General features: G+C 37.1%; 1 protein-coding gene across 1 annotated transcript in view; it reads right to left on the bottom strand.

Annotated features, from left to right (window-relative positions):
• The window catches only part of LOC113513002 (transcriptional regulator ATRX homolog), a 49,710-nt gene that overhangs the window by 14,598 nt on the left and 20,260 nt on the right, over nt 1-14,852 (bottom strand). The window contains 13 exon segments of the mRNA XM_052893659.1: nt 14-150; nt 707-866; nt 1,476-1,688; nt 2,040-2,211; nt 2,898-3,006; nt 5,152-5,264; nt 6,533-6,704; nt 7,460-7,601; nt 8,639-8,707; nt 9,523-9,646; nt 11,115-11,236; nt 11,848-12,023; nt 13,070-13,207. Coding sequence (XP_052749619.1) covers nt 14-150; nt 707-866; nt 1,476-1,688; nt 2,040-2,211; nt 2,898-3,006; nt 5,152-5,264; nt 6,533-6,704; nt 7,460-7,601; nt 8,639-8,707; nt 9,523-9,646; nt 11,115-11,236; nt 11,848-12,023; nt 13,070-13,207 — 1,847 coding nt within the window.

Below are 14,852 nucleotides of genomic sequence, written 5' to 3'. Positions count from 1 at the left end.
TTGGTGTACGTACCTGTGGATTACTGTTGTATATAAGCGGTAGCATATCCCGTATCTGGTTGTCGTTGATGTTGGGGATGTCTTTTCTCAACATGGCTGCCAGCGCCGCGTACGCTAACTGTTGTTGCTGCTGCGCTAATAACCCTGGAACTATATACATATTACATTGTCATTTTTTTTTTATTCCAACTTTTTTACACAAAAAAAAGTAGTTTAGTGCAAAAATTCTAAATTTAATCTCGAATTCGAAATTCGAATTATAATCTCCACATTGAAAACTAGTTGTATTAAAAGTAACATGTTCCTTATTACGAAAAGAGGCTATTCCAAACAAGAAAAAAAAAACTCGACAGCATATGTTTACTGTCAAATTTGTAATATATGATCGCCTTGTAGTCAAATCTAACAAAACTGTATTGAAATGTATTCAACCAAACAAAATTAGCTAACACATTGCCAAAATTCGAGCATACATGCAATCATAACCATTTATACATACATATCAGATCAATCAGGGACAGCCAGAAACAATAAAATGCGAAATGCTCCGATTCAAAACAGACCTCTTTCGCTTCCTCCCATTCATCTACTTATTTAGACCACATACATCCGTCTAGGGCGACCCCTAACGACACCTCCATTCATTCATGCTCCATAAATCTCTTTCTTAATTCATTCACTGTAAGATAAAAAAAAAAAAACTAACCCATTCCATTGTGCATGGGCCAGGCAGAGGGGAACGGCGCGGGCGGCGGTCGGTTCTTCTCATTCTCGAAGTCCTCCCAAGCCGCCTTGCGTTCCTCTTCACTTAAAGTCTCCTCTTCTTTGTTTTCTAACAGCGAGTCGTGCTCATGATACTTGTAGATCTGAAACGTAAATATCTTGTTGTACAAACTACAATCATTCTGTAACATTCATAAACGGTTGTTTTCCCAAAAACTCTTTTTAGAATTTTTCTCCATAGTTTTAAATATGGTTTTATTTTTATAGTTTTAAAAAATGGATACGAACACTGAAAAATATTCCTTGTTATTATACTGTGAAAGTTACAATGTGCTAAAAATAAAATTCTACAGATGAGTTAAAAGCCGTTCGATGAAAATGTTTTTTTTTTTTTTTTTAAGTGAAAACTTCTTTAGGCGCGTTGGGCATTTTTTGAGAAGGTAATCAACCTCAATGGTTGGTTACCTTCTCCGACACTTAGCGTTACCGTACCCGACACCTCTGTATATAAGTATCTACATACATTGTGTATGTACGTACATAGATACATATGCATGTTGGCATTTATTGAGATGGTAAAAAAACCATTGAACCCGCTACACTGTTACCGTAATCGACACCTCTTAACTTCTGTCGGGACTCCCGAAATACCACTAGTTTTTTTTTTAAATCAGTGCATATTAAAGTACAAATGAGTATGGAGAAGATATACAAACTGAACTCAACGAATTAAAGCATTATGCCGTACACACCTGCGCCTCGTGTTCCCTGAGCATCTCAGCGAATAACCGGTCCTTGGGCAGCGGCGGTAGGGGGCGTGGCGTGGGCGGCGTCGGCTCGAACTTGTACAGCTCGGCGAGGTCGTTCTCCGCGTAGTGCCGGTCGATCTGCTGCTCGTCGATCACGCGCTTCGATATCGCCTGCTTCGTTACTTGCCGCTCGTAGATCTTCTCCTCCATTGTGCCCTATCGTGAGAGAAAACGATTGTTACTCCATCTATGCGCCGCATTATGAAAACCGAGAATATAAGGGAGAAGGGATTGTTAGTAATGCAGACTACCAGTCCCATTGCTAGCAATACACCATATTAGGTCGACCTCCACACGGTTCCTTCTGAAAACCATCCTGCTGAATTCCAGGTGTATTCATCACAATGGGCTAACTGTCCTGTCTTTTCATTCTCACCTAATCATTCTTCACTGGTGCCCCGCCAGCGTATACCGATAGCGCAGGCGGGATTACCATTCCATTATGATTACGCGAGTCGCGCACAAAGTTCCAGGAAAAGGTACCTACTAAATACTGAATGAACTCACCATAGCGAGAAACCTGTAGATGTAGCAGGGCTTCTTCTGGCCGAACCGGTACACCCTGAATATGCTCTGCACGTCATGCGAGGGGTTCCACGAGACGTCAAAGATGACGACCCGGTTGGCGGCCACCAGGTTGATGCCGAGCCCGCCCGCCCTCGTCGATATTAAGAACAACCTGCAGTGTATAACGTTTCACTCATGATACTATACATAATTCAAAACTCTTAAAACTTTATTCTTTCTTTTACGAAAATGTACCAACACTGTTAGACGTGTGAAGATCCAAGTTGCCTAGTTATACCTCTGTATATGTCTGTGTTCAGAATTTCGCTTCGTAATAAAAATCTACAACGAAATCTTTAAGAACCTATATGAACTAATCGGGGAGAAAGATATTGTTAGTAATGGAGACTGAGAATCCCATTGCTAGCAATATACCCAACTAGGTCGACCTCCACGCGGTTCTCCCTGGAAACTATCATGGTTAATTCCTGATGAATTCATCATGATGGGCTAACTGGCCTGTTTTCATTCGCATCTATCACCCTTCACTGGTGCTCGGCCAGCGTATCCCGTTAGCGCAGGCGGGGTTACAATACCATTTTCATTATCAAATATGAACTAATTTATACTAAATTTAAATCAAAATTAATATACATTTAATTTATGATAATCAATGAAATAATTATTTCACGAAATTATCAAATATTCAAATAGTAATTTACAAGACAGATTTAGAGAAATTCCGCCCTAAAATCGAACAGCCTCGTCTCTTATAACATTCTATGGGGAGGCCTATGTTCAGTGGTGAACAGGTAACAGTTTATATGACGATGATGATGATGAAGTAAGATTACATACCTAGCTCTAGGATTATCTTCCCTGTTGAAATTCTTGCACCATATAGATCTATTTTCACATGATGTGGAACCGTCTAATCTGAAGTAATCTATTCCCGGTGACCATGAGCCTGCAAACAATATTAATAATTTACAGTAGGCAGTGGTATTATAAATCTAAACATATAAAAATGTGTATGACAATGTTTATCAAGCTAATTTCCAAAATCGATTTTAATCAAAAGTTGTAAATTTGTACATTTCATTCCATTGTTCACTTCAAAAAGTAGTGATAGCCCAGCGGTATTTGTACCGGACTCTCGTGCTTGAGGGTCTTTGTTCGAGTCACGGCTGGGGCCTGTACCAATGAGTTATTTTCTAACTTATGTACGGATTTAGCAATTTTTCTAAATTATCACTCGCTTTAAACGGTGAAGGAAAACATCGTGAGGAAATGGAAATCCTGCATACGCTAAAGAAGAAATTTAAAGGCGTATGTACCTACAAGCACCCATATAACAAGGAAACTTTCTCCTTTAGGTTAAGAGGTCAGACGGCAGTCACTCTTGTAAAAATCTGATCTTGTCAAGTCACATATGGTGTCGCTTGCAAACGTACCCTGGGCTCCAATTAGGATGCAACCGGGACATACGTTCGGATGATTATAATTCCATTGTTCACTTCAATTTGGTTTTTTTTTATGCAAATTAAAATGGCAAAAAAGCTAACGTCGCACCTGATGGAAAGTGGTAATTTTAGCCTATGACATGTACATAACAGAATGTAATATGTCACCCATGATATCGTTCATGCATTTCCATTCCCGAAGACTAAGGTAATGCTTCTGTACTCTATAAATTCACTGACATATTCCACCGTTCAAACAAAACACAGCCTTGCAAACACAACTGCTTCACGGTAGAAACACGAATGGGACAGAGGTATTCAAACAGAGGACTTTTGTATAACGTCACCCTCTGGTAAAAATAGGTTAGTTTTTTTTTTATACAACTTAGAATGGCAAACAAGCTGACGGTCCACTTGATGGAAAGTGGTAACTGTCGCCTATAGACATGAGCAGTACCATGGACATAACAGAATATACTGTTTCGCCCATGATACCCCCCATGCGTTGCCATTCCTGAGGACTCAGGTGTTATTCCTCTGTACCCAGTAAATTCACGCACATCCCACCCTTCAAACCGAAATACAGCCATGCAAACACAACTGTTTCACGGTTGAAACACGAATGGGACAGACGTACCCAAGCAAACGACTTTTGTACAAAGTCTCCCTCTGGTATAGTTATAATCCTCATAAGAAAAAAAGAAACAAAACAACGTTTTCAAGTTGAGCTAGTGAAAATATAACTCCATATGGTGACGATGCCGCGGGTAACGGTTGTTAATTAGAAGTCTAAAGAAACAGAAGTTCAACTAATAACAAGATTTAAACCCTGTCTGATTTTTTTTATATAAAAATATGTATAAAAATCTGTACATTTCCAGGGTCTATATCTATAGGCGACAGTCATTACATTTCATTTAATGAACTATTAGCGTTTATTGACATTCTCTGCACTATAAAAAAAAAAAACATAACTGTATGACTCTTACATTCAACCTTTGAGAAGCTGAAAGAAAACTATAGAATGTTCAAAGGTAAAACTGTACAGATAAAGATAAAATTTCCTAATTTATTCGAATTTCTATTCGTCACGAAAAGGGATCCAAATTTTGTTGAATTTATTAAAGAAACACTCAATGAATTAATTTTTTTTTATACCACTAAGGTGGCAAACAAGCATACGGCCCACTTGATGGTAAGTGGTTACCGTAGCCTGTGAACACCTACAATACCAGAGGTATGATGCGTGCGTTGCCGACCCTGAAGAACCCCATGCTGTAGTCTCTTGGGAAAACCTCGGTAGGGAGCTCATTCCACAACCTGTTCGTGGGAGGAAACATCTCTAAAACCGCGCAGTACGCGACCATTGAGGCTGTAGGACATGAGGATGAACTCCCTGTCGATAGCGAGCCGTACGATGGTAGAAAGTGGCTGTGGGCATCATATTGAACAATTTCTCTGAGCACAATCTATTGTACAGGCGGTAGAACACGCAGAGTGATGCAAAATCTCTCCAAAGACTTTTTTTTTATTTATACTACTATTGATAAGCAGACTGTCCTATAGTCTTGTCAATTATTCGTTTGTTCACATTTTAGTCTAAAGTTGGTTTAGAATTTTTTATATATATACTTGTTATTATAACTTACCAACATGTCCTCCTAATTTTTCATCAATACGCCCCTCTTGTGTAGCCTCATCTACTTTCCCGAGGAAATGTTCGATAAGATCCAATGAGTATAATGATTGTGAAAATACAAGCCTGGAATAAGAAAGAATAAATATATTATTATTACTCTATATACATTATGGATAACAATCCACTAAGCAATCAATTCAATTTATAACAATTTAAAACACAAAAATTATATTAGAATCCAATATGGCAGTCAAATATTAGTATTAGTAAATATTTAGTTTTATTTAGGTATCCCATTTTACCGTGTGGATCTGGTATAGAATAGGCCACCCTGTCCTTTCCTGTGGGTGTCTTACGAGACAACTAAGGGAAATTAATGAGTCAAGCATAGGCGGCAACATCCCTTTTAAAACCTTATCAAAGCCTAGCTACAGTTGCCAACCCGCCTGCCAAGCGTCGCAACTACTAGCAAAACCTCGCAACAGGAGGAGGTTTATATTCAGCAGTGGACAGTAACGGCTGATATCATCATCATCGTCATCATTCCATTTTCCTTTCTATAAGAATACAACCACATTAGTGGGATTTTTATGAATTTTTACATCAGGTCGAGCTCTACGCGGTCCCTCTGATCATAGTTTCTTATGAATATGAATCGTGGTTACATTAACTAACTTTGACTTCATTCTAACCTATAATTCCTGAGGGGAAAGGGATTGTTAGCAATGGAGTTTGACAGCTTCATTGCTAGCAATATGCCTTATTAGGTCGACCTCCACGTGGATCCCTCTGGAAACCATCGTGAACAATTCTTGTTGAATTCGTCACGATGGGCTAACTGACCTGCTTCATCCTCATCTATCATTCTTCACTGGTGCCCTGCCGGTGTATACCGATAGCGCGGGTGGGGATACCATTCCATTATCACCCATTAAAAAAACAGAACCTATAATTCCTCATTGGTACCCAATAGTATAGGCTGGGTTACCATTCTCTTTCCATTAAAAAAAAAAGACTTATTACAACGAATTATTTCACATATTAATATTACAACTTATTTTACCAGAGGGAGACTTTGTACAAAAGTCGATTGCTTGGGTACCTCTGTCCCATTCGTGTTTAAACCGTGAAGCAGTTGTGTTTGCATGGCTGAGTTACGGTTTCAAGGGTGGGATATGGCGTAAATTTACTTGGTATAGAGGAATAACATCCGAGTCCTCAGGAATGGCAACGCATGGGGGGTATCATGGGCGAAACAGTATACTCTGTTATGTCCATGGTACTGCTCATGTCTATAGGCGACGGTTACCACTTTCCATCAGGTGGGTCTTCAGCTTGTTTGCCATTCTAAGCTGTATAAAAAAAAAACAACGATGATATAAATTACTCACAACTTATCACCAATCGTCTCACACTGCCGCAGAATGTCAAAGAGTAGAACGAGTTTGTGCGAGTTCCTCATGTCTTCGACTTCATCGTCGGAGACCAACTTGATCCACCACTCGGTCGGGTTCTCATTCTTCACTTCCAGCACTTCTGGTATGTCATCATCTTCTATTTCCACTGTATTATAAATATTACGTTATGATATACAAATGTTTAAGCACTATAGACAAAGTTAATTCTAGAATTATAGAATTTAAACATTTACCCCTTGCCACCTCAGTGGTATAAAAAAAAAATTACTTTAGATATCTACTTTAGGCAAGCGCAAAGTGCATGTATTCAAACTTTTATCGTTTACGCTAGAATTTCAATATGAAAAAAAAAACTAAATAATTTAATAATTTAAATGTGTTTTTAAATATTTAAAAAAAAACTAAAAAGAAAAGACTAAAAAGAAAAAACTGAATTCAGTTGTGGAAAAAACCAGTTAGGTTTCAATGGGACCAATCTGTAAGTATATGCTTTCAGAAAAAAAAAAAAAAAAAAACAATTCCCAAATCGGTTCAGAACTAACGGAGTTATGAAGTAATAAACATAAAAAATATACAACCGAATTAAGAACTAAAAAGAAAATTTTTGAAAAACACTAATAATTAAAAGAAGGTATGTTATAAATGTTAGAGTTACAGTCCCGCCAAATCCTAATACGCGCAGTAGTCGAAATATACATACGCAGTCTTGTATGAATTAGTAAAATACGTTATGTATATAAGTATTTCTGAAGTCACTATAATTTTCTCCCTATAGTTTAGAAACAATGCTTAAATTAGTAATTGACTTGTAGTTTAATTATAGAAATATCGATACTAGCATTACGATTAAAGTAACGAAGGAATTATTAAAAAAAAAATAGATAGCAAATAACAACAAACCTGGGTTCGCTCTCGTCCCTCTCCGCGCAGCCCCCTTGTTGTCCTTCTTATTCTTCTTGCCCGACTTTTTCTTCTTGCTTTTCTTGTTACTGTCGTCGCTCATATCCGATAACTCATCTGTTGATTCTTCTGTCGTTGTCTCCTATTTATCAAACAATGTCTATAAACAGTTACCCGAGGGAGATGTCGTGTAAAGAAAAATCTTGAGTCACTGTATCAAGTAAATTAAAATTGTCACACTTCAAAGCGGAATATAGCACGCAATGCAACCAGATAATACAGAGCAGAAATATTCAAGCAATGAATTCTTCTATATCACCTCTTTTGAAAATGATTTAAAAAATGATTTGAAAATGGATGTGTACATATGTGGATGTTTATTATCCAATATTAATGTCAAAATGAGGATTCTGAGCAAAATGAATATCAATATCCGACCGGTATGATCGATATCGAAATATGAGTCAATTTCCGCCATATCAATGCCTAGAGAAACCTAATATATAGATATCATGTGTCTGGGGGGAAAGGGATTGTTAGTAATGGGGGTCTAATGAACCCATTGCTAGCAATACCTATCAGGTCGACCTCCACGTGGTTTTCCCTGGTAACAATTGTGAACAATTCTTGTTGAATTCGTCACGATGCTATGGACTAATTGACATGCTTCATCCTCACCTATCATCCTTCACAGGTGCCCCGCCGGTATATACCGTTAGCGCGGGTTATCATTCCATTATCACTCATTAAAAAAATATAGATATCGGAGCGGTATAAATATTACCTATGCCTTTTTTTATGTACCTTAGAATGGCAAACAAGCTGACGGTCCACCTGATGGAAAGTGGTAACCGTCGCCTATAGACATGAGCAGTACCGTGGACATAACAGAGTATACTGTTTCGCCCATGATACCCCCTATGCGTTGGCATTCCTGAGGACTCAGGTGTTATTCCTCTGTACCCAGTAAATTCACGCCTAATTACTATATACCAAAATATCTGTATATGTAACTGTTTGCTATTCCAATAACAAGATCTTCGTATCACAAGAGTTGTTCCAACTTTACAAGTAAGGCCTCTGCAGCTACAAGTATTCACGACTTGATTACCACCCAAGTTAAAAAAAAAACCAATTGACTCCTAGAAATGATGGATGGATTGAAATTAAGATACTTACTTCAGATGTTGAACCGTCATCGATGAAGTCGGCCAATGATCCTTCCGAGTCTTCTTCTTCTCTCTCCCTCTGACAAATGAAATATATAAATTGATTGACTATTATTACTAAAAGTAAAACTATTATCATATCGGTTCGGAAATACTGCTGCTGGAAGTTGATTCCAAGGAGTGGTTGTGCGTGGAAGAAAGTGCCTTGATAAACGCACGATGGAGGACCGCCACTCGTCCAGATGGTAGGGATGAAATTTTAGTTTATGGCGGGTTGTACGATGGTGAAAATCAGCAGCAGGTAGCAATCCGAACAATTCCTCAGAGCACTCCCCATGATAAATTCGATAGAAGATGCACAGAGACGCAACATCTCTACGCAGTTTCAGTGAGTCGAGCCGGACAGTAAGGCGCCAATCGTCAACAATTCGAGCTTTTGAAATTAGTTGAGTATCCCCGAATTTAAAACGTGAATAAAGTCAACATGAATAATTAGTCCTGATTTATAAAAACGTTAAATCTCTTATAAATCCATTCTAGCTATTTAAGTGTTTTCTCTTTTTCTTTGGCGCTTAATTCTTAATTTGAAAGAATGTGACAAAATACTTTAATAGCTAAAGTAGGCTTGTAGGACGTTTTAGTTTTTATGGATAAGGGGGTTGGTCTATACACTTACTGCAGCTAACGACGTGTTTCATCTCTATCTTCCCAACGAAAATCTTAATTTGAAAGAAAGTGACAAGAAAGCATTTTTATTTAAAGAAACGAGAGTTGTATTTTGAGCGATAATTACTCAAATATCACAACAACAAAATAATGAAATTTAGTCAGAACAAAACATATAATATATTTATGTTAGAATTTTGTTTTTGAAAACATTGCTTGGAGACTTACTTTCTTTTGCTGCATGATCTCGTACCGCTCCGAGTTATATTTGAGGACGAGCGGGTGCGTCCATATCCTTTGCAGCGACTGGAAGTCAGGGAACAGGAAACCCGACGACTTGCCCGGCAGTGGTCTGGTGATGAATTATATTATTTAATAACCATTCACAATAGATAAATTATATATTTATAGTTATATATACAATAGATAAAATATATACATATATTTATAAACTATGGACTATCCTGAGCTTTTGAGTGAAATTAAATATGTAGTTTCTCACAGTATCCCTAAGTATCCCATCAATAAGATATTTTATGTGCCATTATGCTAAACTAATTTAGGATTGAATGCTCCGCTTGCAAAATATGCGATTTCGAGCCGAATATAGACGTAAGCCATGACTCGTTGGCAGTGTTTCGCGGTAAGATACTGAAGACCATGTAGATTTGATGGTATTGCCCAGTCTTGTTTTATATTTAATTGAATTTTGTAATAAAGAATATGTAATTGTAAATTTAATTTATTATATTAATTATATTATGACATTTATATGCATGTAATCTGTAGTCAATGTTGTGTACGCCTGCTATAGGTATGCATATCAGCATACTACACAAAAAAAAAATTTATGTATAATATGTATACTGTTGGTGTGTTAGGCACAAATAAAATAAATATTTCGAAATAAAATAAATAAATATTTATAAATACTAGATCATTATCATCATGTTAGCTGTCTACTTTCCACTGCTGAATTCAGGGTTCTCTCAAAAAGAGGGCTTTGCCAGTAGTTGCCACATTTGCCAGATTGGCAACCGCAATTAGGCTTTGTTGGTGGTGGTGTGTGGCAACTACTAACAAACCCCCCTTTATGGTGGAGGCCTATAATCAGCAAGGGACAGTTCACGGCTGATATAATGGTAATGATAAGTGAGATTTACATATAGTTAATAAGGAAACCGATTCCGTGGCGTCATTTTTTTAAACTTATCTCTAAAATTTAAACTTGATATCACAGCAATATCTTAAGTATAAAGAGTAACATGAACTAAAGGGGGGAAAGAGATTGTTAGTAATAGAGATTAGCAACCCTATTGTTAGCAATATATACCCTCACAGGTCGACCTCCTCGCGGTTCCCCCTGGAAACCATCGTGTTTGATTCGTTAGTGAATTTATCACGATGGGCTAACTGACCTGCTTCATCCTCACCTATCATCCTTCACTGGTGCCCCACCGGTGTATACTGATAGCGCAGGTGGGGTTACCATTCCATTATCATTCATTAAAAAAAAATATGAACTAAATTTCTAAAAGAATGAAGTAAAAAAAAAACTATAAATTTAGGATGGTCCATAAAAAAGTTATTTCGTGAAATTAACAATTAAAATTTTTATATTAAGAGATTACTTTCGAAAAAAGAAGCGAAAGAGGTTTATTTGAATCGAAGCATGTAGCGTTCCATTGTTTCTGCCTACCCTAATGGGAGTATGTATGTACGTATGTTTAAAGAAATGACGCTTCAGAAACGACCCCAATGACTCAAATAATGATGGTATTACCATCAGAGTATTATAAAAACCAGTTAATAAAACATACCTTCTAGAGTAGTTGTCTAAGTAATGCTGATAGAGTTTTATCTGTACTTCTGTTAGAGTGATGAACAGTACATACTCGTGCTTTGGAGGTAGGAAAGGCGCTAGCACCCCGTAATCTCTCCTCTGAAACATTATCACAAAATTAATAGTGAAGAAATAATAATCTATTTTTAAGATGATAAGTTGAAACAATGGCTGAATAACATTTTTTTTTTAAGAAATCATAGAATAACTCCAGGCCCTCTAGGCAAGTGGCAAACGAAGTATGTTGGAATGAGTCACCCGGCGTTGCTATCTCATTCTATCTCACGGACTCGCTAGCGATGTCGATTCCATCGGCGAATTCGTTTGCCATTTGTCTAGAGGTCCAAGTATAGAATTTGCATACTTATGTCAGATACAATAACAAGTTTACAAAAGTCGTTTGCTTGGGTACCTCTGTCCCATTCGTGTTTCAACTATGAAGCAGTTGTGTTTGCATGGCTGTGGTTCGGTTTGAAGGGTGGGATATGGCCTGAATTTACAGGGTACAGAGGAATAACACCTTAGTCCTCAGGAATGGCAACGCATGGGCGGTATCATGGGCGAATCAGTATACTCTGTTACGTCCATTATGGTATCCATGTCTGTTATAGTATTGCTCATGTCTATAGGCGACGGTTACTTTCCATCAGGTGGGCCGTCAGTTTGTTTGCCATTCTAAGTCATATAAAAAAAAAAAAATAAGGTCTTACCTGCACTGCACCATCAAGCATTTTATGTAATACGTGCGAACGTCGCTTCATCACCCGTATATCGTGTTCCGTAGAATCAGTGTATTGTCCGTTGGTAATGGGGTTCACAAAACGATTCAGATACTCGTTGTACTTTCCCAATAGATTCGGTTTCACGAATTGTACCATGCAGTAATCTGTAAAATTAAACAATAGTATATAACATATTATATAAAACATTATAATCCACCTAAATGAAGTAGTCAATATGACATCACCACCAATGATAGTCTAAACATAGTTTCCTTAATTGCACGGATTAAATTACAATACCTTTCCAAAATTATATAAGAGGGGACTAAGGGTATAAAGCACAGTACATCAAAAGATTTCCAAAGAATACTATGTTATACTAGCTGTTTCACGCGACTTCGTCCGCGTTTCCGTCGCTTTTTGTAAAATAAGTAGCCGATGTCCTACCTCACGGTTCAGTGGTTTTGATGTAACAGACACATTTCCCTTCACTGCTTTGCTCCTATTGATCGTAGCGTGATGAAAAGTATACTATAACCTACCCAGGAGTATGAAGAATAATTGTACCAAGTTTCTTTAAAATCCGTCGAGAAGTTTTTGTTTCTATAACGAACATACAGACAGACAGACAAAAATTTTACTGATTGTATTTTTGGCATTAGTATCGATCACTAATCACTCCCTGATAACATCTCTGATAACTCCATGAAATATATTTCCAAAATAGTTATTTTGGAATATATCTCATGTACAGAATAGACCTCTCCACAGATTTAGTGTAAGTATAGATAGATAGATTAGTCTGACGTCTTTAATATGAAGGATGGTAACAGAGGGTTAATATTATCCAACTAAATATTATTATAAAAATATTATACAACCAGAGGGAGACTTTGTACAAAAGTCGATTGCTTGGGTACCTCTGTCCCAAACGTGTTTCAACCGTGAAGCAGTTGTGTTTGCATGGCTGTGTTTCGGTTTGAAGGGTGGGATATGGCGTGAATTTACTGGGTACAGAGGAATAACACCTGAGTCCTCAGGAATGGCAATGCATGGGAGGTATCATTGGCGAAACAGTATACTCTGTTATGACCACGGTACTGGTCATGTCTATAGGCGATGGTTACCACTTTCTATCAGGTGGGCCGTCAGCTTGTTTGCCATTCTAACTTGCATAAAAAAAAATGTAAAAAAGAAAACAGCAGCTTACACTCTTTGAGATTATTCTGTAGTGGCGTTCCAGTGAGGACAATGCGACGGCGCGTCTTCACTCTGTTCATAGATTGCGACAGGCTCGTTTTCTCGTTCTTTAACAAGTGACCCTCGTCGCAAACTACCAAGTCAGGACCTAAACAAGAAATCGATGGATAAGTTCACAATTTTTAGATACAACTGTAAAAAAAGATATTTAATAACATTTTAATACATTTATAATATGCAAATGTATGTATTATAGATGTAAAAATGTGTTAATGTTTTCCAAACAACCGCAGTTAAAGAGGTTTGAATGAAATTTGGTGCATAGATGAACCATATCCTATATTAACAAATAATATTTTATCTTAAATATCTTTTAACAATATTATATGTAAATAATCATAAAAAATAGCATTGACATATGTTATATGTATTATGTTATTTTAATTCATGTACAAAAATCAGTAAATAGTAAAATTCAATTACAAAAATAATCAGATATAATAAACAGTAATTGTTTACCCTCAGACATGCTGTATACTTGTTTGTGGTATAAAAAAATATATACTTATGAACGTATTTGTTGAGAACTATAATCTCTAATTATAATAATAATATACTTGCGGGATGCGGGTAGGCGCAGTAAGAAGTGGTTATAAATTTTACGTGCTCCCAAAATTTTGTTAAAATAAAATAGAAAAAATATACATGTGTTAAAATTAAACTAATCTGCACTTAGTTGGCTCATAACACACTTTTTCACAAACTTTCACAAAACTTACGTCACCATGGATACTACAGCAGAGCAGCTTATGAAGAGCATTAACGATCTAGCCTCTATGTTCAAGGGTAGGATGGAGGAGTATGAGAAAGGGTGCCAGCAGCATGGATCTGCTTCTTCGGGAACCACAGTGAAAACTTTGGCTGCAGATTACGCATCATTTAAAAGCTTCATATGGAAGTCATTGGGAATGATCAAGTCGCAGGTTGAGCTACTTTTGCTGGGTTTGGATCGATTAGAGACTCACTCACGTAGGAAAGTCTTGCTCTTCCACGGAATCAAGGAGGAAGATGATGAGAATACTCGTAGTAAGCTTTTAGCACTCCTATCTGATCGCATGAAATTGAGTGGTGTGAGTCCCGAAGCTATAGAAACCTGTCACAGATTGGGTCTCAAGAAGGAGACAGCCCGACCAATTCTCGTCCGATTTTCTTCAACGCATCTTCGATCTACAGTATGGAAGGCCAAAACCACATTAAAAGGTTCCAAAGTAAGCGTTTCAGAATTTTTAACTAAACTACGGCAAGAGGTCTTCGTTGCAGCTCGAAATCACTTTGGGATGAAGAAGTGCTGGTCTTCCGATGGTATTGTAGTAATCCTTCTTCCTAATAAAAATCGTAAGAAAATTGCTTCAATGTCTGAGTTGCAGCATATGATCTCTTTATATCCCAAGAATCTCGCGACTAATGCTGTATAACTCTGTTGGCAAAATGTTTGTACAGTCTAGCTTCACAAACTTAAATTTTTACAGTAACATTACCTTATATAAAATACTGTTTTTTTTTTTTGTATACACTGTGTGAGGTACTTTTTAGAGTGTGGGGAATTAAAAACTGTGGGTACTGTTTTTTTTTTTGTTTGTATTCTCTTAAGCATAGTAACACTGAACATGTTATGTATTTATCACATTCATATTTTGTTTTTTCTCTCTTAAATAATTTGATTGATATTAGTTTGAAATATTCTACGATCCAGATTTTGTATACAAAGTTATTTGTTTATCACATTCATAATT

This window comes from Galleria mellonella, unplaced genomic scaffold (assembly GCF_026898425.1).
Source record: "Galleria mellonella isolate WM207_F2 unplaced genomic scaffold, CSIRO_AGI_GalMel_v1 utg182, whole genome shotgun sequence".
Taxonomy (NCBI): domain Eukaryota; kingdom Metazoa; phylum Arthropoda; class Insecta; order Lepidoptera; family Pyralidae; genus Galleria; species Galleria mellonella.
This window is presented reverse-complemented; position numbering and strand designations above follow the sequence as displayed.